The sequence below is a fragment of the Castor canadensis genome, chromosome 4, assembly GCF_047511655.1.
Source record: "Castor canadensis chromosome 4, mCasCan1.hap1v2, whole genome shotgun sequence".
In the NCBI taxonomy this organism is placed as follows: domain Eukaryota; kingdom Metazoa; phylum Chordata; class Mammalia; order Rodentia; family Castoridae; genus Castor; species Castor canadensis.
Genome location: NC_133389.1, coordinates 154,740,126 through 154,756,889, shown reverse-complemented (window position 1 = coordinate 154,756,889; position 16,764 = coordinate 154,740,126). Strand labels below are relative to the sequence as shown.

Below are 16,764 nucleotides of genomic sequence, written 5' to 3'. Positions count from 1 at the left end.
AGGAAATCTTGGATAGCTCAGGGATTAGTTTATTTTGATATGAAAACAAAACACAATTTTTCACTATGTGCATGTCCAGAACAAAAAGTGAAAGAAGACATTTTATGGTTAGCCTTTAAATTTCTGAAAGACCTCTGAATAGTGATCTTTCTTTTAGATTTTCAGTTTTAGACTACACCCAAGTTGGATAATGAGGAAGTGCACACCTGAACAAGGATCAGGTTTTCCAGGGTCCTAGATTATTCATGGAACAGACATCCAGGTCATCCAAATGTGTTTTACCAAGTTCTGCAAGATGTGATAAAAAAAATTCTGCTGCAGAATAAATTGGACTGAAGGGTATTCTCTACCAGAACTTGCTTTAGAAATTAAGCTGCCTAAACTTGCCAAACTAAGTAAACATTTGGCTCCATGAAATATTGGATGGCAGCTTTATCTCTCAAAAACAAAGCCATATGAAAACCATCGTTGCAATGTGTCTCCAAGCTCTAGTCTTATCAGCACACAGCGTGAACAGCTGGAGTTACAAACACCAGCACTATTATTAAATCACTGTGTTGAGAGAAAAAAAGAAAAACCTTTTGTAGGCTTCAGTATCTCTAAATAATACAAATATACATTACATGCTATTTCTCCCTCCCTTTTGGTGTGCAGCATCTATCTCTTCTCAATGGTAGACAGACAACTGATAGAGCCTTCCTTCCAATATACCTTGGTGTCTATAGCTATTATTCTATTCTGGTGAGTATATAGCTACTTATGGTGGGCTTTGACATCAACTCATTCAATTTTCATTATGTACAGACTCACAATAAACACCAAAAGAAGACATGTCATGGTCAGCTGGTTTGGTGGATGGTCAGTAACCCACAACCAATTGTCATCTGATATCTCAGTGGCAATTCGATGATTTTAATCCTAACAGGAAAGCTACTTAATATTACCTGCAATTTCTCAATGATTTCTTTAATGAGTATGAGAAAATTTCATCTAGAAGAAACACTTAGTAAAATTCCAATATGTGTGACATACTTGGGAAGATACATGCCATACAAGAAGAAATTGCTGAAATCAATACCCCATCATATTATATACAAGATACAAAAAGAATGCTGATATTCATTGGAAATCTTCTCTGCCTAGTAGCTTACCTGCCACTATATTTGCTTAAAAAGAACATTTCCAAAGAACACTGTATCATCAGTTCTCATCCCAGAACATTCTGCACAATTGGAGATACTTATTTTCATGGTGATTTTCCATAATCAATCAGCTTGTATCCTTTATCCTTAATCTTAGAGTGGCTGACAGTTGTGGCGCTACTGAATAAGTAGGACTTTTTGACCTCTTAGAGCAGAAGTTCAAAAGTTTCTACTTATCTTAAAATCTTGAATTTACATACTATGTGAATATACATAGTAGGTATTAGATAGGAAAAGTGCTCACAGGGTGAAATAACCTTAATTACTTAATATATATTTTCAGGGAGAGAATGAAAATTCTCTACCTCTTATTCTGTATCATTTTTCATTTTCTGAGAACTGGTATTTTCCCTACATTATTTAATCTAACCTTTAAAACAGGGGTTCTTAATCTTTTGTATTCTTATTAAAATTTTAAGAGTGAGAGAGTCCCTTTAATGAAACACACATACACCATGACATGGAACACAACTTCAGAGAGGTAACAGACAAACTGGAACTCATCCATGGACTTCTAATTTAACAACCACAAAATCTGCCAGCTTATTTTTGGAATAAAGCATACAAACTTCTATAGTGCAGACCAAAATTTTCTTAATTTTGGTGATATAAAACAAATAATGTTTTTAGAACAATGTCCTTTGCTTTACTCTTTGAGAACCACAGTACTATAATTTTCAGGAATCCACTTTTTAATTTACTCACCCTGCAGGATCAATCTGCCTTAAGGGTTAAATTTAAAACTATAAACAGTCATTAAAACACAAAACAACCATAGTAGTTAACCGGATATTAAGAAAAAAATCACATCTGTTTTAGAGTTCTGTTCCATCCACAAAATCAAGAACATCAATTTCAAGGACCGGGTTTTATGACATGCCCTTAAGCCAAGAACACTAGGTTACAATAAAAGAAAGGAAGGTAAGACTTCCCATAAGCAGACTCTCACTGAAATATCCTGTCCCCAGGATTCTCTTCTTTAGTTCAAAAGTAGTCAGTAGAATAAGATTTGCTATTGTCTTAAGTCATAAATAGCCACTGCTATTTGCAAATTAATAATAACTGTACTATCTTGGTTGGAATGGAGGAAGAACGGAAATAATTTTCATGCTTTTTGGTGTTACTTTAAGTAACAACAGATTGGGTGGCTTCTCAAGATATATAGAATTTGAAGTTTGCAGCAAATCTAATTTTTCTAATTTAGGCCTATTTTAAAATTCCAACATGTCTCAGAGTGTACATCTCAAATAACCAATTTATAATAACTTAATCAGGCAGAAAAGTACAACTTTTCTAACTTTTTGAAAACAAGTAACTCTGGGCATCAGTGAAAATCTTCCCTCTATGGTAAGCCTAATGAAGTGCAACTAAAAATAATAGTCATCAACTGTAAGTTTAAAGGAAATCTTTCAACATTATCAAATGTGTCAAATATTCATTCTTCAGATTCTTATTCTATGGGTTATGAGTAACTTTCATTTCTTGGGAATAACTGAACATAACCCACTGGGGTCCTGCCAACTGTGAATTAGTCACATGTGAACACTCTGTTTAAGAGATAGAAATTCTGATTGTTAACTCCAGCTTTGGATATTGAACTGAAATGAAATTGAACATGGCTTTTAAAGCAATTATATTTCACATTGGTTGCTACATGGCTACATTATTACATACTCCCCATATTCATCATCACTTATCAAGTATGGTACAGCTGCAGGTAATAGAATCATTGTATCTGAGACATGGAAAAGAACCTGCAATCTCCACATCCACTCTCCTGAGCTTGGGGCCTTTCCACACTGAATCCCCTTTACAGTGTGCTCCTAGGTAATAGCTGTGGTTGTTGTAGTCCCATAATTCCCTTGGAAGCTGCTGCTCCCTTATTTCTGAGCAAACAATAAAAGTAACTATATGGCTATATGTAGGATACCATATTCTTAGGATACCCCTAAGAATTGGTAGGATGCTATTAATAATTGTTTCAGAACAATAGGCATGAACCAGGACTGCTCTAGGCAAGGCCTATCACCCAACAGATGAGCTCAAAGATCTTCCCCTAAGGATCTCAAACCATTTTATTACTTCTATGCTATCCAATAGAAATAGATTAAGAACTACAGGGATAATTTAAAATCTTCTAGTGACCATGTCAAGAAAAAAAGGAATACATGAAACTAATTTTAATAATATATTTCACCCAATGTACCAAATGTATTATTGTTTGAACATAGTCAATCTAGAAATTATTTAATGAGTGCTTTTATATTACTTTTTTGTACTTTAGTCTTTGAAATCCAGTGTGCCTATCTCACTTAAAACACATTTTAATTCAGATCAGGCCTTCTGTGGCTAATGACTACTATTCTGGACTAAATAGTCCACCAGTTTGGAAATGCAGAAACACATGGGTAAAGGTTTAATACACATGTGCATGCATCACACATGCATCTTTCTTCTATGTTGAATATAGATATGCTTAAGTGACTTTTTCTAACTTTGCAAATGATTTGTACAGCAGGGCAGTTACAGTATTTGTCACTTATCTAGGGTGAACCAGACCTTGGAACAGCTAAATAATTACCTGATATATTCTTTTGGGGGAACAGATAGAATGGCTGAGTTAGATTAACTATTAATTATCAAGCTAGTTAACTGCTGAGAGCTACAGGGACTTTTCCTAGACTCACATGTGTCTTCTGTTCCTAAGCCCAAAGCACATATACTGATCACCTTTCACATACTTGGCTCTAGATGTGGAAACATAAAAAAGACACCTTGGAATATTAAGTATTATAGCATTCACTGAATTTATTTTATAATTGAAGCAAGAGAGGCCTAAAACAGCTTTTCATCCAGGTCAAGGCAAGGAACAGACTCTACTCTTTGGGCCTTAAGTCTGCATGTCATTGTGCAAGAACACTATAGAGAGAGGAGGAAAGATGTGTTTTCCTTTTTTTTTGTTGACATAGAGATATTTAGCCTATGTTTGATAACTTGCATAAGGGTGAGATACAAGAATCTGAGATGCCAGCATTTCTCTTTGAATTAGGATATGCATAGTTGCTAGTAATAATATATCTTCCTGCCTCACACCACAACTCAGAACTCATTTATGCTATACTTTGTTAAGGCTATGAAATCTATCAGAAAGATAATAGCTCTGATTTCCTCTTAGGGAAAGCAATATTGATGTCATCTCAACTGGTCTCAGTACTGAGCCTATGTGATAGAAACATGGAAATAAACTGGTGAATTTTCTGCAAAGAATAACACATTAATTAGACACACTTTCATTTTAGGGTACTCATCATAAAATGAGCACTAAATTGTTACTTATTCTGTCTTATGTAATTCTCTCATTGATATAGTTCTCTTACCCCAATTCCAATGTATTTATAATTGACATGATATAATCACTGAATTTTTAAAAATATTATATTGCATCCTGGCTTTATTTGTACTCAACTCAAAGTAGATCCCACACACCTGATTTTTATTAATGTTCCATTAAATGTACATCCTAAAATGAATAGAATTTTAAATAGGATAATGAGGTAACATTGCTACAATGCTTTCAAGACAATTCCTTGTTTCAGGAAGAAAATTTGCCAAAATAATGCCACAAATACATTAGTAAATACCCAATAGTTTAATATGGTGACTCCTACCTCATACACATGGGCACTGCTCTTGGTAACAAAATTATAAGCCAAAGTGGGAGACTCTATTAACTCATTCAGCATCCTGATACACCTATAAAATGTTGTTTCTTTCTTAAAGTGCTATAGGCTGATAATGGCAAAGGGACCAGCTTTTAGGAGACTTTTAAAATATGGTTACATTTGTTTATTGCAATGATATGTATCCATTCATCAAAATCTAACTCTCAAGCTATTTGGATGGATGAGCCACAATTACAGCTCTTCAAAGCAACTGAGTAAGCAGAAAGATCCCACAGCCCTATACAGAAGGAAGATATCATCTCTTCAGGAAATCATTCCCCACTTAATCTATTAAGTATAAGTATAGCAGTTATGATTATATTTGGTTAGAAGTATTTTGGGTATATAATTGTATTTCCTTCAATTTGAGTGCTGATTTCTAGAAACCCAATACTGGTACTACATATCCATAACATTGGGAGCTTGAAATAGTATCACCTTCCTGTGTGATATGACTTTACAAAGCCTTGTGTTAACACAGTCAAAAATACATGAGTTGGTTCCTCGGGCATTTGGAAGCAGGAGGATAATGGACGTGAACAGTGTAGTGTGCCGGCTTACAATGCAGTCTTGAGGCCAGACAATGGGTTTAATTCCTGTGCATGCCACGTCCTCGCTGTATGTCTTGAATCAAATGAGTAAGCCTTCCTCTCCTTTAATTCTTTTATCAATAAAATGGAGATAAAACTTGTGCTTACCTTGATGTGGAAGTTTAGATGACAATGTAAAGTACTTAGAACGGGGTTTGGTACGTAATCAGTGCTATGTGAACAATGGGTCTCACTATAATACTAGTAACAGTTTATGCTATCTACTATAATAATTACTACTATGTATTTTATCAAAGGGTCTCTATCTAATTATCAATTTGCTCAAGTCTGTGGGTAAGGCACTTTGATCTTTCATCAGAAAGACAAACAGTGTGATACCTACTAGAACAACAGATTTCAGGCTCTGTCCACCAGAGTGTGAAGTGCTTGGCTGAGCATCAGCAGGTAGCCCTGGTGCTGGGTCACTGCTTCTCCTCACCAGCAGTGGAGTGCCTGCAGGACAAAATAAGAGGTGAGAGGTCAAAAGAACCCCAGTGAGAAGAAAGTACATGGCACAATGAGCTTTAATTAAAAAGGTTTACAACATGCTTTTATGTAAAAAAAAATTCTATTTCTAGGATGCCTGTAAATTAATCCATTTAATGATCTTTTGTCATATATATATATATATATATATATATATATATATATATATATATATATATAGACACATGCAAACAAAATCTTTCAACTTTCCACTTGCATTTTGAAACAAGTCTTTGAATATATTAGAAACTGTCAGGCAGTGGGCAATCTAAAAACTGATTTACAAAATATATGTGAGTACTAAAGAATGATTACCCAGAAGACTAATGAAGAGATTCACAATTCAGTGTAATTTGCTACTCAGTAGAGCTAGAAGTATAGTTATTACTGCATTTGGTGCTTACCAAATATGTTGAATAATGACACGTACTGAAATAAATTTTTTGCTGGGGTTACAGCATTAATGTCTATTTAGGTACACAAAGAGATTGGTTCCATTCTCTTTCTTTTCTCCTAAAGTAGATAAAACTGATAAAGAAAATAAGTTAGTGCTTCTAAAAATATACCTGATTTCTTTTTAATTTAATAAAAGCCTCCACTATTAAATATTTGAGTCAGTTATTAAATTTTGAAAAAAAGATCATGCTATTAGAAAGTTCAAATGAAATTCAACCTTACCAGAGCCAGCAGCCTAGCTACCCTGACTTCAATTAGGCCTAAAATAATTCATTTCATACAAAATTGGCCACTATGGAGGAAAAGCTTTAAAAAATACCTTACAATTTAAAAATCACTCTCACAAAAAAATTAACTTTTTATTTGCATGTTTTTGAGGAAATAAGCAGAAAACATTTGAAATGCAATTTCTCGTTTATCAATATCCTGAAAATAATTCCTCAAGCTTTTCAAGCTATAGCAATTTAAAGAAACATTTTCATCCACATTTTAAGTTATTTAAAAAACTGATTTATATATGTCTCAACATTCTTAGTCACAAAACACAGACTTACTAATATTTTTCATCCTTTTCTAGCCAAGAGTTGCTTTCTTAAAGATATCTTCTTTCATAATAAGTTAACATACTATTCAAGATACAGACATTATATCACCAAAATATATTATCAAGTCCAAGCTCACATTCTTTTATTTCTTTTAAATTAATAGATGCATCACTAGATTATTCCCCACTTCTTCTACCTCCATTATCAAAATTTCTTAAGCAACTGACATACTAATAATTGTATGATTGGCAATTGTTTATTGAATGAAACTTTAAAAAAAATATAAGAAGAGTTGAAGCAAGAAAAGGTATCCCAAAATCCACTCTCACATCACAGTTTTTGTCCCTTTCTCAAGTGATCTGAAGGCTAAATACCTTTCAGATTAAGCCCCTGAATCACCAGTAATGTGAAAAGAACAAATTAATCTAAATGTGATATCCTCAGAAGCAAAACATTTATTTTTTAGAGTTTTGTTTTTATAATTAGTGTTGTGCTGGTGGTACATTGCGGCACTTATAAGAGTTCACGCAATATACTAAATATGTCACAGTTGAATTCACCTCCTCTGTCATTCTCCTTTATCTTCTTTCCCCCCATTCCTGGAATAGTTTCAACAGTATTTGTACTGTGTACCTATAGTATTTGCACTATATTCACCCTTTTATACTCTTTTCCCACATCTTCCCTGTTTGCACTGGTACCAACTACCCAGACAGGATCTGTTCTACCCTCCTGTTCTCCAATTTTGTAACAACAACAAAAAAGACATTTTAGTTTTCTTAAGATAGCTATACAGGGAGTTTCCTTGTGACATTTCCATGTATATATGTATGATAACCTGAATTGGTTCATCTCCTCTATTTTTCTCCTTTCTACCTTAGTCCTCCTCTTATGGTGATTTCAACAGGCTTAAAAATTCTATATTCATTCTTGTATAGGAAGTACATCAACCATATTCACCTTTTCAACTTCCTTCTTTTACACTCCCTCTCTCATATGTGACCTTCCCTTGGTATGACTTATTTTTCATAATATTATTTATATTTGTATCAGGTTCATATCCCATGTATGAGAGAAAACAGGCAGCTTTGGCTTTCTGAGCCTGCCAAACTTCACTTAAGATAATATTCTCCAGTTTCGTCCATTTACCTGCTAGCAATGAAATTTCCTTCTTCCTGTGGCTGAATAAAATCCCATTGTATATAAATACCACATTTTCTTAATCCATTCATCAATAGTGGGGCATCTTGGGTATTTCCATAGTTTAGCTATTGTGAACAACACTGCAATAAACATGGGTGTGCAGGTGCCTTCATTGTAACCTGACTTTTCCTTTGGGTCTACCCCTAGGAATGGAGTTGCTGGATCATATGGCAGCTCTATTTTTAGCTTTTTGAGGAGCCTCCATACTGTTTTCCATAGTGCTTATACTAATTTACATTCCCACCAACAGTGTGTGAGGGTTCCTTTTTCCCCCACATCCTTGCCAACATTTATCGTTTGTGTTCTTGATGGTAGCCATTCTAACAAGGGTGTGGTAGAATTTTAACATGTTTTGATTTCATTTCCTTTATGGTCAGGGATGTTGAGCATTTCTTCATGTGGTTTTTTTTTTTTTTTTTTTTTGCCATTTGGACTTCTTCCTTTGAAAAGGCTCTGCTCAGTTCATTGTGTATTTCTTCATTGGGTCATTGATTTTTGGGGAGTTTAGTTTTTTAATCTCCCTGTACATTCTGTTATTAATACCTTATCAGATGTGTAGCTAGCAAAGATTTTCTCCTATTCTGTGGGCTGCCTCTTCAATTTGGTGACCATTTTGTTTGTTATGCAGAAGCTTCTTAATTTCACAAAATATTATTCTTAAAATCAATAACAAAAGGTAGGCAACTCCATGAAATTCTAGATTATTTATAAGCATTTAACTAAACCAGTACACTAAAGTCAATAATCTCAAGCTGGAGAAAATAATAAATAACAAGGAATGCCATCATGGTTCACTAAGGTACTTCCTCATTGTAAAAAACAAGTTGATTTACAGTCACAGAAACGAAAATTTCAATAATAGACAATTTTAATTATAATATTTTCTTAGCTGAGTCATATACATACCTATGTCAGAATATACGTGTGTACCATGATTTTTCTTGAGTAATAAATACATTTTACACATAAGTTTTCTTAAACAGTAAGGACACCTGCCTGTAACTTATCACATTATTGCTATTTCCTGTTTTAATGTCAAAATATTAAATTATTAGTGAAATGTATACAGGTTTGTATATTTAATTGATATGCCATGATGTTATTGTATGTCTCCCAGAAGATGACAGCTCATTTTGTAACATTTGGGTCATTACAAAACATCTCATAGTAAGTAACCCATTAATATGTAAAATTTTCACATTTTAATGTGTAAGCTAAAATATATTTAATTAATAATAAGCACACAAAACCAAATCAACCAACTGAACAAACTTTAAGATGTCTGGATATTTCTTAAACATACTTTCAGCTCATTAGGGAAAAAGTGTTTTCTCTCTACTTTTTTTTTGAATTTTTTTTTTTGAATCCTCATTTGAATGTCTTCTATTGAGTCACCTAATTTTTCCTTGGCTGTCTCAATGTGTTAATAACAAGTGCAAATTATTTCATATTGGAATTAATAATAAGCATCCTTAAATATGAGCTGTTAGAGAGTTTTAAACTCTCCTTGAATTACTCTTTCAATTGCCAAACTCTATTTGAAGACAGCTGTCAGGAAGAGACTGAGTAACAAGTTAGACACAAAGAATCCTGGTGTCCAATATAAGCAAGAAATGAGAAGCACTAAAGATTACCTGAACAAATCCTTTGTGATACAGTACAGTAGAAATCACATTTGCTAAGCAAAGTTAACTGAAGTGAGAGGAAGACAGCTCCATTCAGTTTTATGACCCTTCCACAGGAGGAGTTTGGATAAATAAAACACAACCTTTGTATTGAAGGAGCTTAGAACCAAACCAGAGAGTAGACACGAACAGTACTAACTGTCATGTGTCAGTGTAGTGGACAGAACAATGGCTTTGGAGCCAAAGAGACTGTTTCACCTTTGCTAACTCTATGACACTGAACTTGGACGGCTATGTGACACAACCTAATCACTTGAAACTTGACCCCTTGAAAAAGGAAGAAATATCTCTTGCTATTTGTCATGAGTAGTGTTACCTGGCCAAAAAGCTGAACTTTGGAAAATAAAATTAATTTTCATGGAATAATATGTGAATGAAAATAGTAAAATCCAATTTTGTGGTAAACTAAGTGCCACCTTACAATAGGATTCATAGTTTTTAAGAAAAGAAGATGGAGAGGGAAAGGTGTTCCAAAATGGGAAAAAATTCTATTCCACAGCATTTTTCAGCTTATTGAAAAAAGCCTCATATTTTAGAGGCAAAAGACTTCAGTTCAACTAAAAATAGCATTCCTTGGAATCATAGTTTAAAAGCTACTTGAAGCAAGACTGAAATAAAATAAAGAATTATTAATACTTTAAAGCCTAAACTTCTGTACAGCCAAATGATGTTTTTCCACAGAAGTTCCACTCTACACCAGGACATACAAGGGATGGAGGGAGGATTATAGTAAGCAGAGCAGGCAGATAGCTTATTTTTCAGAGAGGAAAATGTGGGAGCAAGGAATGTTTCAGTGCATTTCAGTAGACATAAGTGTAGGTAACCAGTACAGGTGGGTTAGGTATGAATAATTGGAGAACCCATACCTGATGAGCACACATACTCTATACTGGTTCAAGTCCCCAATTAATTTAGTCAGTTACACTGAAACTTAACAGAAGCCACAGACTACTACTTGGAGCAAGAGAAGAGTCCCTGATTCAGTAGATATTTGCTGGTGACTATGTACTCACAAGATTGGGGCTTGCCACATTAAGTAAAGCTCACTTCTGATTAGACTCCTACACATGCATGCTCATGCCTTATGCCACACTCAGGAAAGACTTACACTAAGTTTCTTTGTACATACTTTTAAGAAGATGGCTAGATTTATCATGTTCTTTCAGGCTGTGAGCCAATTGGAATTGGTCAAACCATATCCTCAGAGGAGGAGAAAGTAGAATTAGTTCCCAGGGGTCTGTGAATGATGGCATATCTTCCAATTCTTAAGCAATCACCATTTTAATGATGGTGAAACTGGTGTTCAAAGGGGGAACAGTTACTTATGACTTTAAATGTCAGTAAGGCAGGCCAAAGGCGCATCAGTTTTCCTCAGTTTGAGGAAAACAATTTTGAAAGAGGCAAGAATTAAAGGCTCAAAATGGTACACCAATGGATTGTGCATGATATAAATTCAAATATAAACTAAGGTGTTTTCTGTAAGTTTCTGTCTCTATTACTCACACACAACTGGGTAGATTTTTTTTTCTACACTTAAAGGATATGTTTGGATGGAACTGGTTTAAATGACAGGCGACGTCATATAATATTAAGTTTGCAGGCTTTGAAGGATGTGGAATTAAAGAGACTGAAACCAAGAAGAGTAACATATGATGATACAGACAGCAAAAAAAAAAAAAAACTATAGATTTTAAATATGAACCCCATATCAAAATTCACAAAGGCATATGTTCTAAACTGTATAGTAAGTAGCACCAGAGATTTATTTATCTAAAGATGGTTAATGACCCTTCTGAGAAAAACCAGAAGGCCAGCTTGTCACCAATATTGGTGCCATTTCATCCCAAGGTAGTCACAGTAAATATGCTGATATGGCATGCTGAAAGAACTAGGGGATCTCAGCTCAGAGAGGCTGGACAGATAATGTCAAGCTGGAAGATAGAAGTCTGCAATTGTAGACAGAAAAAGAGAGAAACTGAGGAGGACATGAGAGAATTTGACAGCTGAATCAACCTCCATACAAATGAGAATAGCATAAAACAGACCTGAAATCCTTATATTTCTTGCTCAGAGAAAAGCAATGGGGACATTTTTGGCAACTACTATGATTTGTTTCAGAGGAATAGAAATTTTGGCTTCAACTCACTGAGGGTTAGGATTTGCTTTTAATCTAAAATGTCATGACATGCATGAGAAACCAAACACTAGATTTTCAATTGGACAAATTTGTGAAGATGAATATGAGGTTGGTACTGAAACTCATATTGCCTTCCAGAACGAGTGGGTAGACGCAAAGTGAGTTGAACAAAGGAAAAGAAAAAGAGTAAGAATACATATTGGTCCATTAGCAGTGTTGCATGCACATAAACAAATAAAGTTAGGATTTTATATTCTGCCAGAATCCTCGGAAAGAGAGGACATCTAAAATCATGAGCAGCTAGTGAAGCCACAGAGGAGAGTGAAGCTTTCTATAGAGGAGAGTATGGAGGAAAAGGGACTTGGATTACCATGATAACCTGTTTATGTGCAAAGAGGGATAAGGGTTTGTCATCTTTAGAGTCTCAATTTTCCTGTGCCCCAAGGAATTCCTTCAGTGCTATTGAATTATTAAATCACAAAAACACTTGGATAGTTTGAAGAACAAAAAAAGCCCTATCCTGCTTATGCTGCTGACACAATAACAAGATAAGTAGGGAAAAACACTCTAAATTGCAATTCTAAATTTGTACATCTTTTATGTTGATCAAGAGTGCAAATTGTAAGTTATTAAAATTTTTATAAATTAAAAAATAGTTAAAGAACTAGGAAAAAATTCTGCCAGGTAGTCAATATTAATAGAAGAGTAACACAGCATAAGCTGCATCTTGATTTTATATACTAGATTTCCTGAATAGACTCTGCAATTAGTACTGAGAACAATACCTTTCAATTATCTTGAATTTTAAAATTTACTGAATGAGTCTGACATTAAAATATGGTTATATCTTCTAGAAACATGGTGCACAAAGACTGCAGTTGAGGAAACATGCTTTCTAAAGGTGGCTCTGGCACCATGTCACCTCTAAGTCCAACATTTTTGCTCACCAGTTAAATGAACAGGATGGAGAAGTTGCAACAAATCCCATTCCAGATCTATAAAGAGATAGCTATATGATTTATATAGACTATAAGGAAATTGAAGTCCAAAGAAATTAGGTTCTTAAGTCTTTTGGACTTGATTTCTACTACAGTCTTTTTCATTTGACACTCTCCTATTTTGGGGTCACATCCTCCAAGTGGACAAGTGCAGAGAAGGGAATTGATATCTCTTCAAGGTATTAGCAATTCTTTTTATCTCAAGAAGTCAGCAGAAAGAAAGAAAGATACAGATAAAGGAAAGGGTGGTAGGAACTGAGTATGTAAGAGGCAAGCATTAACCCATAGTGCATGAGCATTGTTCTTCTGGAGTGAATCTCTCTGCAGATGATTCACATGCTTTGCCAGTGTCCCTATTACTCTTGTCAATACCTCAATAAAATAAGACTAGTGAAAGTGGAACATCATTCGTTTTTGGAGACAACTAGGTTTTCTTTTTGTGTGGATTTTTATGGGCATGAGATAGGGCTTTACAACTGATGCCTAACAAACTCCAAGGCACTGATATCTGGAGACCCATAAAAAATTGGTAATGATATCAATAGCTGTATAATTTATGGCAAAGTACTGAGAAGAGATCACTTTCACTGCAGGAGTGCCTGACCTGCTTTGGAGCTTGGCTGTGATGAATGCAGCAGCTGTGGCATGCTTTCAGATACTGTGATGGAAAAACCACACAAGAGAAACCAAGTCAAAATGTAGGTTCAGAAACCTGTCTTAAATAACACTCCATTAGGAAGGAGACTCCAAGTATTTCTATAAAAGAAGCAAAGAATTTCAAGTTGACTAACATTTACTTTCATTTTCCTTCATTTCAGATTACAAAAACTATGATTGTTCAATACTTGATGGAACAAATGCAAGCAATTCACAGAAAAGTCCTAGATTACACATGGATATAAATGAGCACATACATGAAAAAGCCTCTTTCAGTATTTGGAAAGCTGCTTAAATTGAAGGGCCACTGCTATAAAAGCTGGTGAAGGTTTTTAGCTGACTTTTATTGGGACTTATACTTTTCTCTGAAGAAGATTAGTCTTTAAATTCAAGTATATTGCTGCCCATTTCTGAAGGTATAGGCTTTTCCATCTCTTGAAGCATTCACTTCAAGAGTAAAGTATATCTAGTTGATATACTGAAATTTACAATTTTATAAACTAAACTACTTTATAGTTTAATTTGCCCATTCTACTTAAGGTCAGTTAATGCCAGGTCTTATACATGCACTACAACTCAGGTGTTATATTAAGGACAATGACAAGCTACAGAAGATGTTCAATGGAGGCAAATGTTCTGGTATATGAAAGACATACACTCTGGAAAAGAGATAAAATATTAACAAACACAAATAAAGATATATAAATTAATAAATCCAAACCAAGTCTACTGAATGACAGAGGCAAAGGGAAGGAATTCAACATGTGCATGTTGATCTCCAACTTTTTGTTCTGGTACTCAAGGACCTCAGTGGCTTCCCTCAACCCACTTCTCTAATTACCTCTCATATTGCACCCTTATGTATGTTGTATGTGCCAAACAGAACCATTTGCCATTGCCTAAGAGTGCCCTGGATCTCTGAACTCAAAATTATCCTCAATATTACAATCGTTTGTTATCCAGTCACTCCTTAAGGCCTACTCCCAACAGTTATACACAATCTCTAGGATACTCACATGCAGATATAGCATGACACTAATGAAGCCTAACTTCAGAGGCCCTCATTCGCCTGGGTCTCTTAAGAGGTTCCAAAAGGAAGTTCACTAACATGAACACATGACTACATTATTTTGTAAAATTTATGTATGTAAAATATTTTAATTGCAGTAGGTTAATCTCAATATTTCTTTTAAATTTAATGTCCCTTCTATAACATTCTTCTTCTTGGTGGCTGACACTAGAATGAACAAAGGGATTTCTGGAATCCAGTTAAGGGAAAATTGAGCTGAGTATCAAATCACCCAGTTTTGTGACCCAAAGGCACAGGTTACATAATAAGGTGACTGTGCTCTTTGGTATCATTTATGTTTTTCTGAGACACAGTGCCACTAGGTAACCCAGGCTGGACTCAAATTCATATCCTCCTGCTTCAGACTTCCAAGTGCTGGAATTACAGGTGTGTAACACTATTACCTGGCTTTGTACTTTTTGTATCCAGCACTGGAAGTACTTGGGTACAGTAAAATAAACAAGATTAAAATGTACAAAGCTAGAAGGTAATCTATGGATAATTCTTTCACTCATCAAATTTATAAAATTGTAAGGCAATATCTCAGTTTTCATTCATACCGTGACAAATGGAAAGTTCTCCTCTAACTGAAATATAGTTGAAAAATGCAGCCCAGAATTAAAATTCCCATGTTCTAAAGATGCAAGACTGTATTACTTTCACAAATTATAAGTATGTATAGCTAAAGCCCCAGTTATACATCCCAAATTCCATTTTTTGACCAAAAACCATTGATTACCAAAAATAGAGGAAAGATTAAATTATTCATTTATTTAATCTATTAAAAAGATATAAGTGAAAAGGTAATAATAGAATATACAGCCAAAATTGTAAAGAAAAAGCTTAATAATATACATGTATTAATATATTATTAGTAAATATTTTTTACATTTTATGACATCTCTAGTATATTAACTTCAAATTATTGTTTCCTCCATTTTAAATAAAAAAAAAATATATATATATATATATATATATATATATTTGGTATTTAAAATTTTTGTTCCTTTTCTTAAATTCTAATCTCCTCCAAATTGCACACATTGAGAGCCCCATAAAATGTGGATTCTGATTCTCTGTCTCCTTAGAATACCTGTTTTGTCTTATTCTAGTGTTGTATTTTTCTGGAATCCATTTAATTTTGTCCTTTGGCAAATAGTTACTGAATGCCTGAAATATGTCAGGCAGTTCTAGGCACTCAGGATAATTCAGCAGATGACACACAAAGGTTCCGCTCTTCATGAGCCTGGAGATATTAGGGGGAAACAGATAATAAACAAGTAAATATCTAAATATGGACATCTAAGACCAGAGATAAAACCAAGTTCTTGAATAAGAATGTGAGAGAGTAAGTGATGGGAAAGGCAGAAAGACTGAACAATGGTATACTCCTGCTCTTTAATGGCAAGCAACTTATCCTAGTTAATTACCTAGGATCCCTCTCAGAGTGGGCACTTGACAGATGCATGCTGAATGGAACTAAACAGAGATACAGACACAAAGATCAACCTTCAAATCCAGAAATCTTTGGAATCTGAAATGTCTTAGGCAAAGGAATATTTTGGATCACAAAAAGGGTCTATGCTCCCAATATGTAAATTACTACTGTCAGGTTTGTTTCCCTTTACCCAACACTTTTTTCTTTAGCATCAACATTTATTTTAAAACAAACACTATTCACACTGATGCTGCATATGTTATCACCCTTGCAACTTAATGATAAATGAACATAAAAGTGACATCAACACCAATGCTAAACAACTCCAGAGGAAGCTTGGAAATATTGACAATGATCTTGTCGATTACAGCGGTTTATGAAGGAATCTATTGCCCTGTCACTTGATCATTCAGTTTCCTATAGTTTATAGTCTTAAATGTTAGATATTTATGAGGTTAATCTATATTCATAGGATTTACAGCAACCTATGGAAGAGCTAGAAAGATAATAGTTGTTTATCTGGAAAGATTCTGTGGAGGAGCTGAGATTTAAACAGCATTTTGAAATGTAGAATAT

At 34.4% G+C, this 16,764-nt stretch overlaps 1 protein-coding gene across 8 annotated transcripts in view; it reads right to left on the bottom strand.

The window, feature by feature from the left end:
- The window catches only part of Pard3b (par-3 family cell polarity regulator beta), a 977,771-nt gene that overhangs the window by 543,061 nt on the left and 417,946 nt on the right, over positions 1-16,764 (bottom strand). For 6 of the 8 annotated variants that reach the window (XR_012447363.1, XM_074071526.1, XM_074071528.1 and 3 more), the window contains one exon: positions 5,858-5,967. The exons of the other annotated variants lie outside the window; for them this stretch is intronic. Coding sequence is in view for 3 of the 6 variants with exons in the window: in XM_074071526.1 (XP_073927627.1) it covers positions 5,858-5,967 (110 nt within the window). In the remaining 3 variants the exon portion in view is untranslated. Of the gene's footprint in view, positions 1-5,857; positions 5,968-16,764 lie in introns of those variants that run through there. 8 annotated transcript variants of the gene reach the window in all.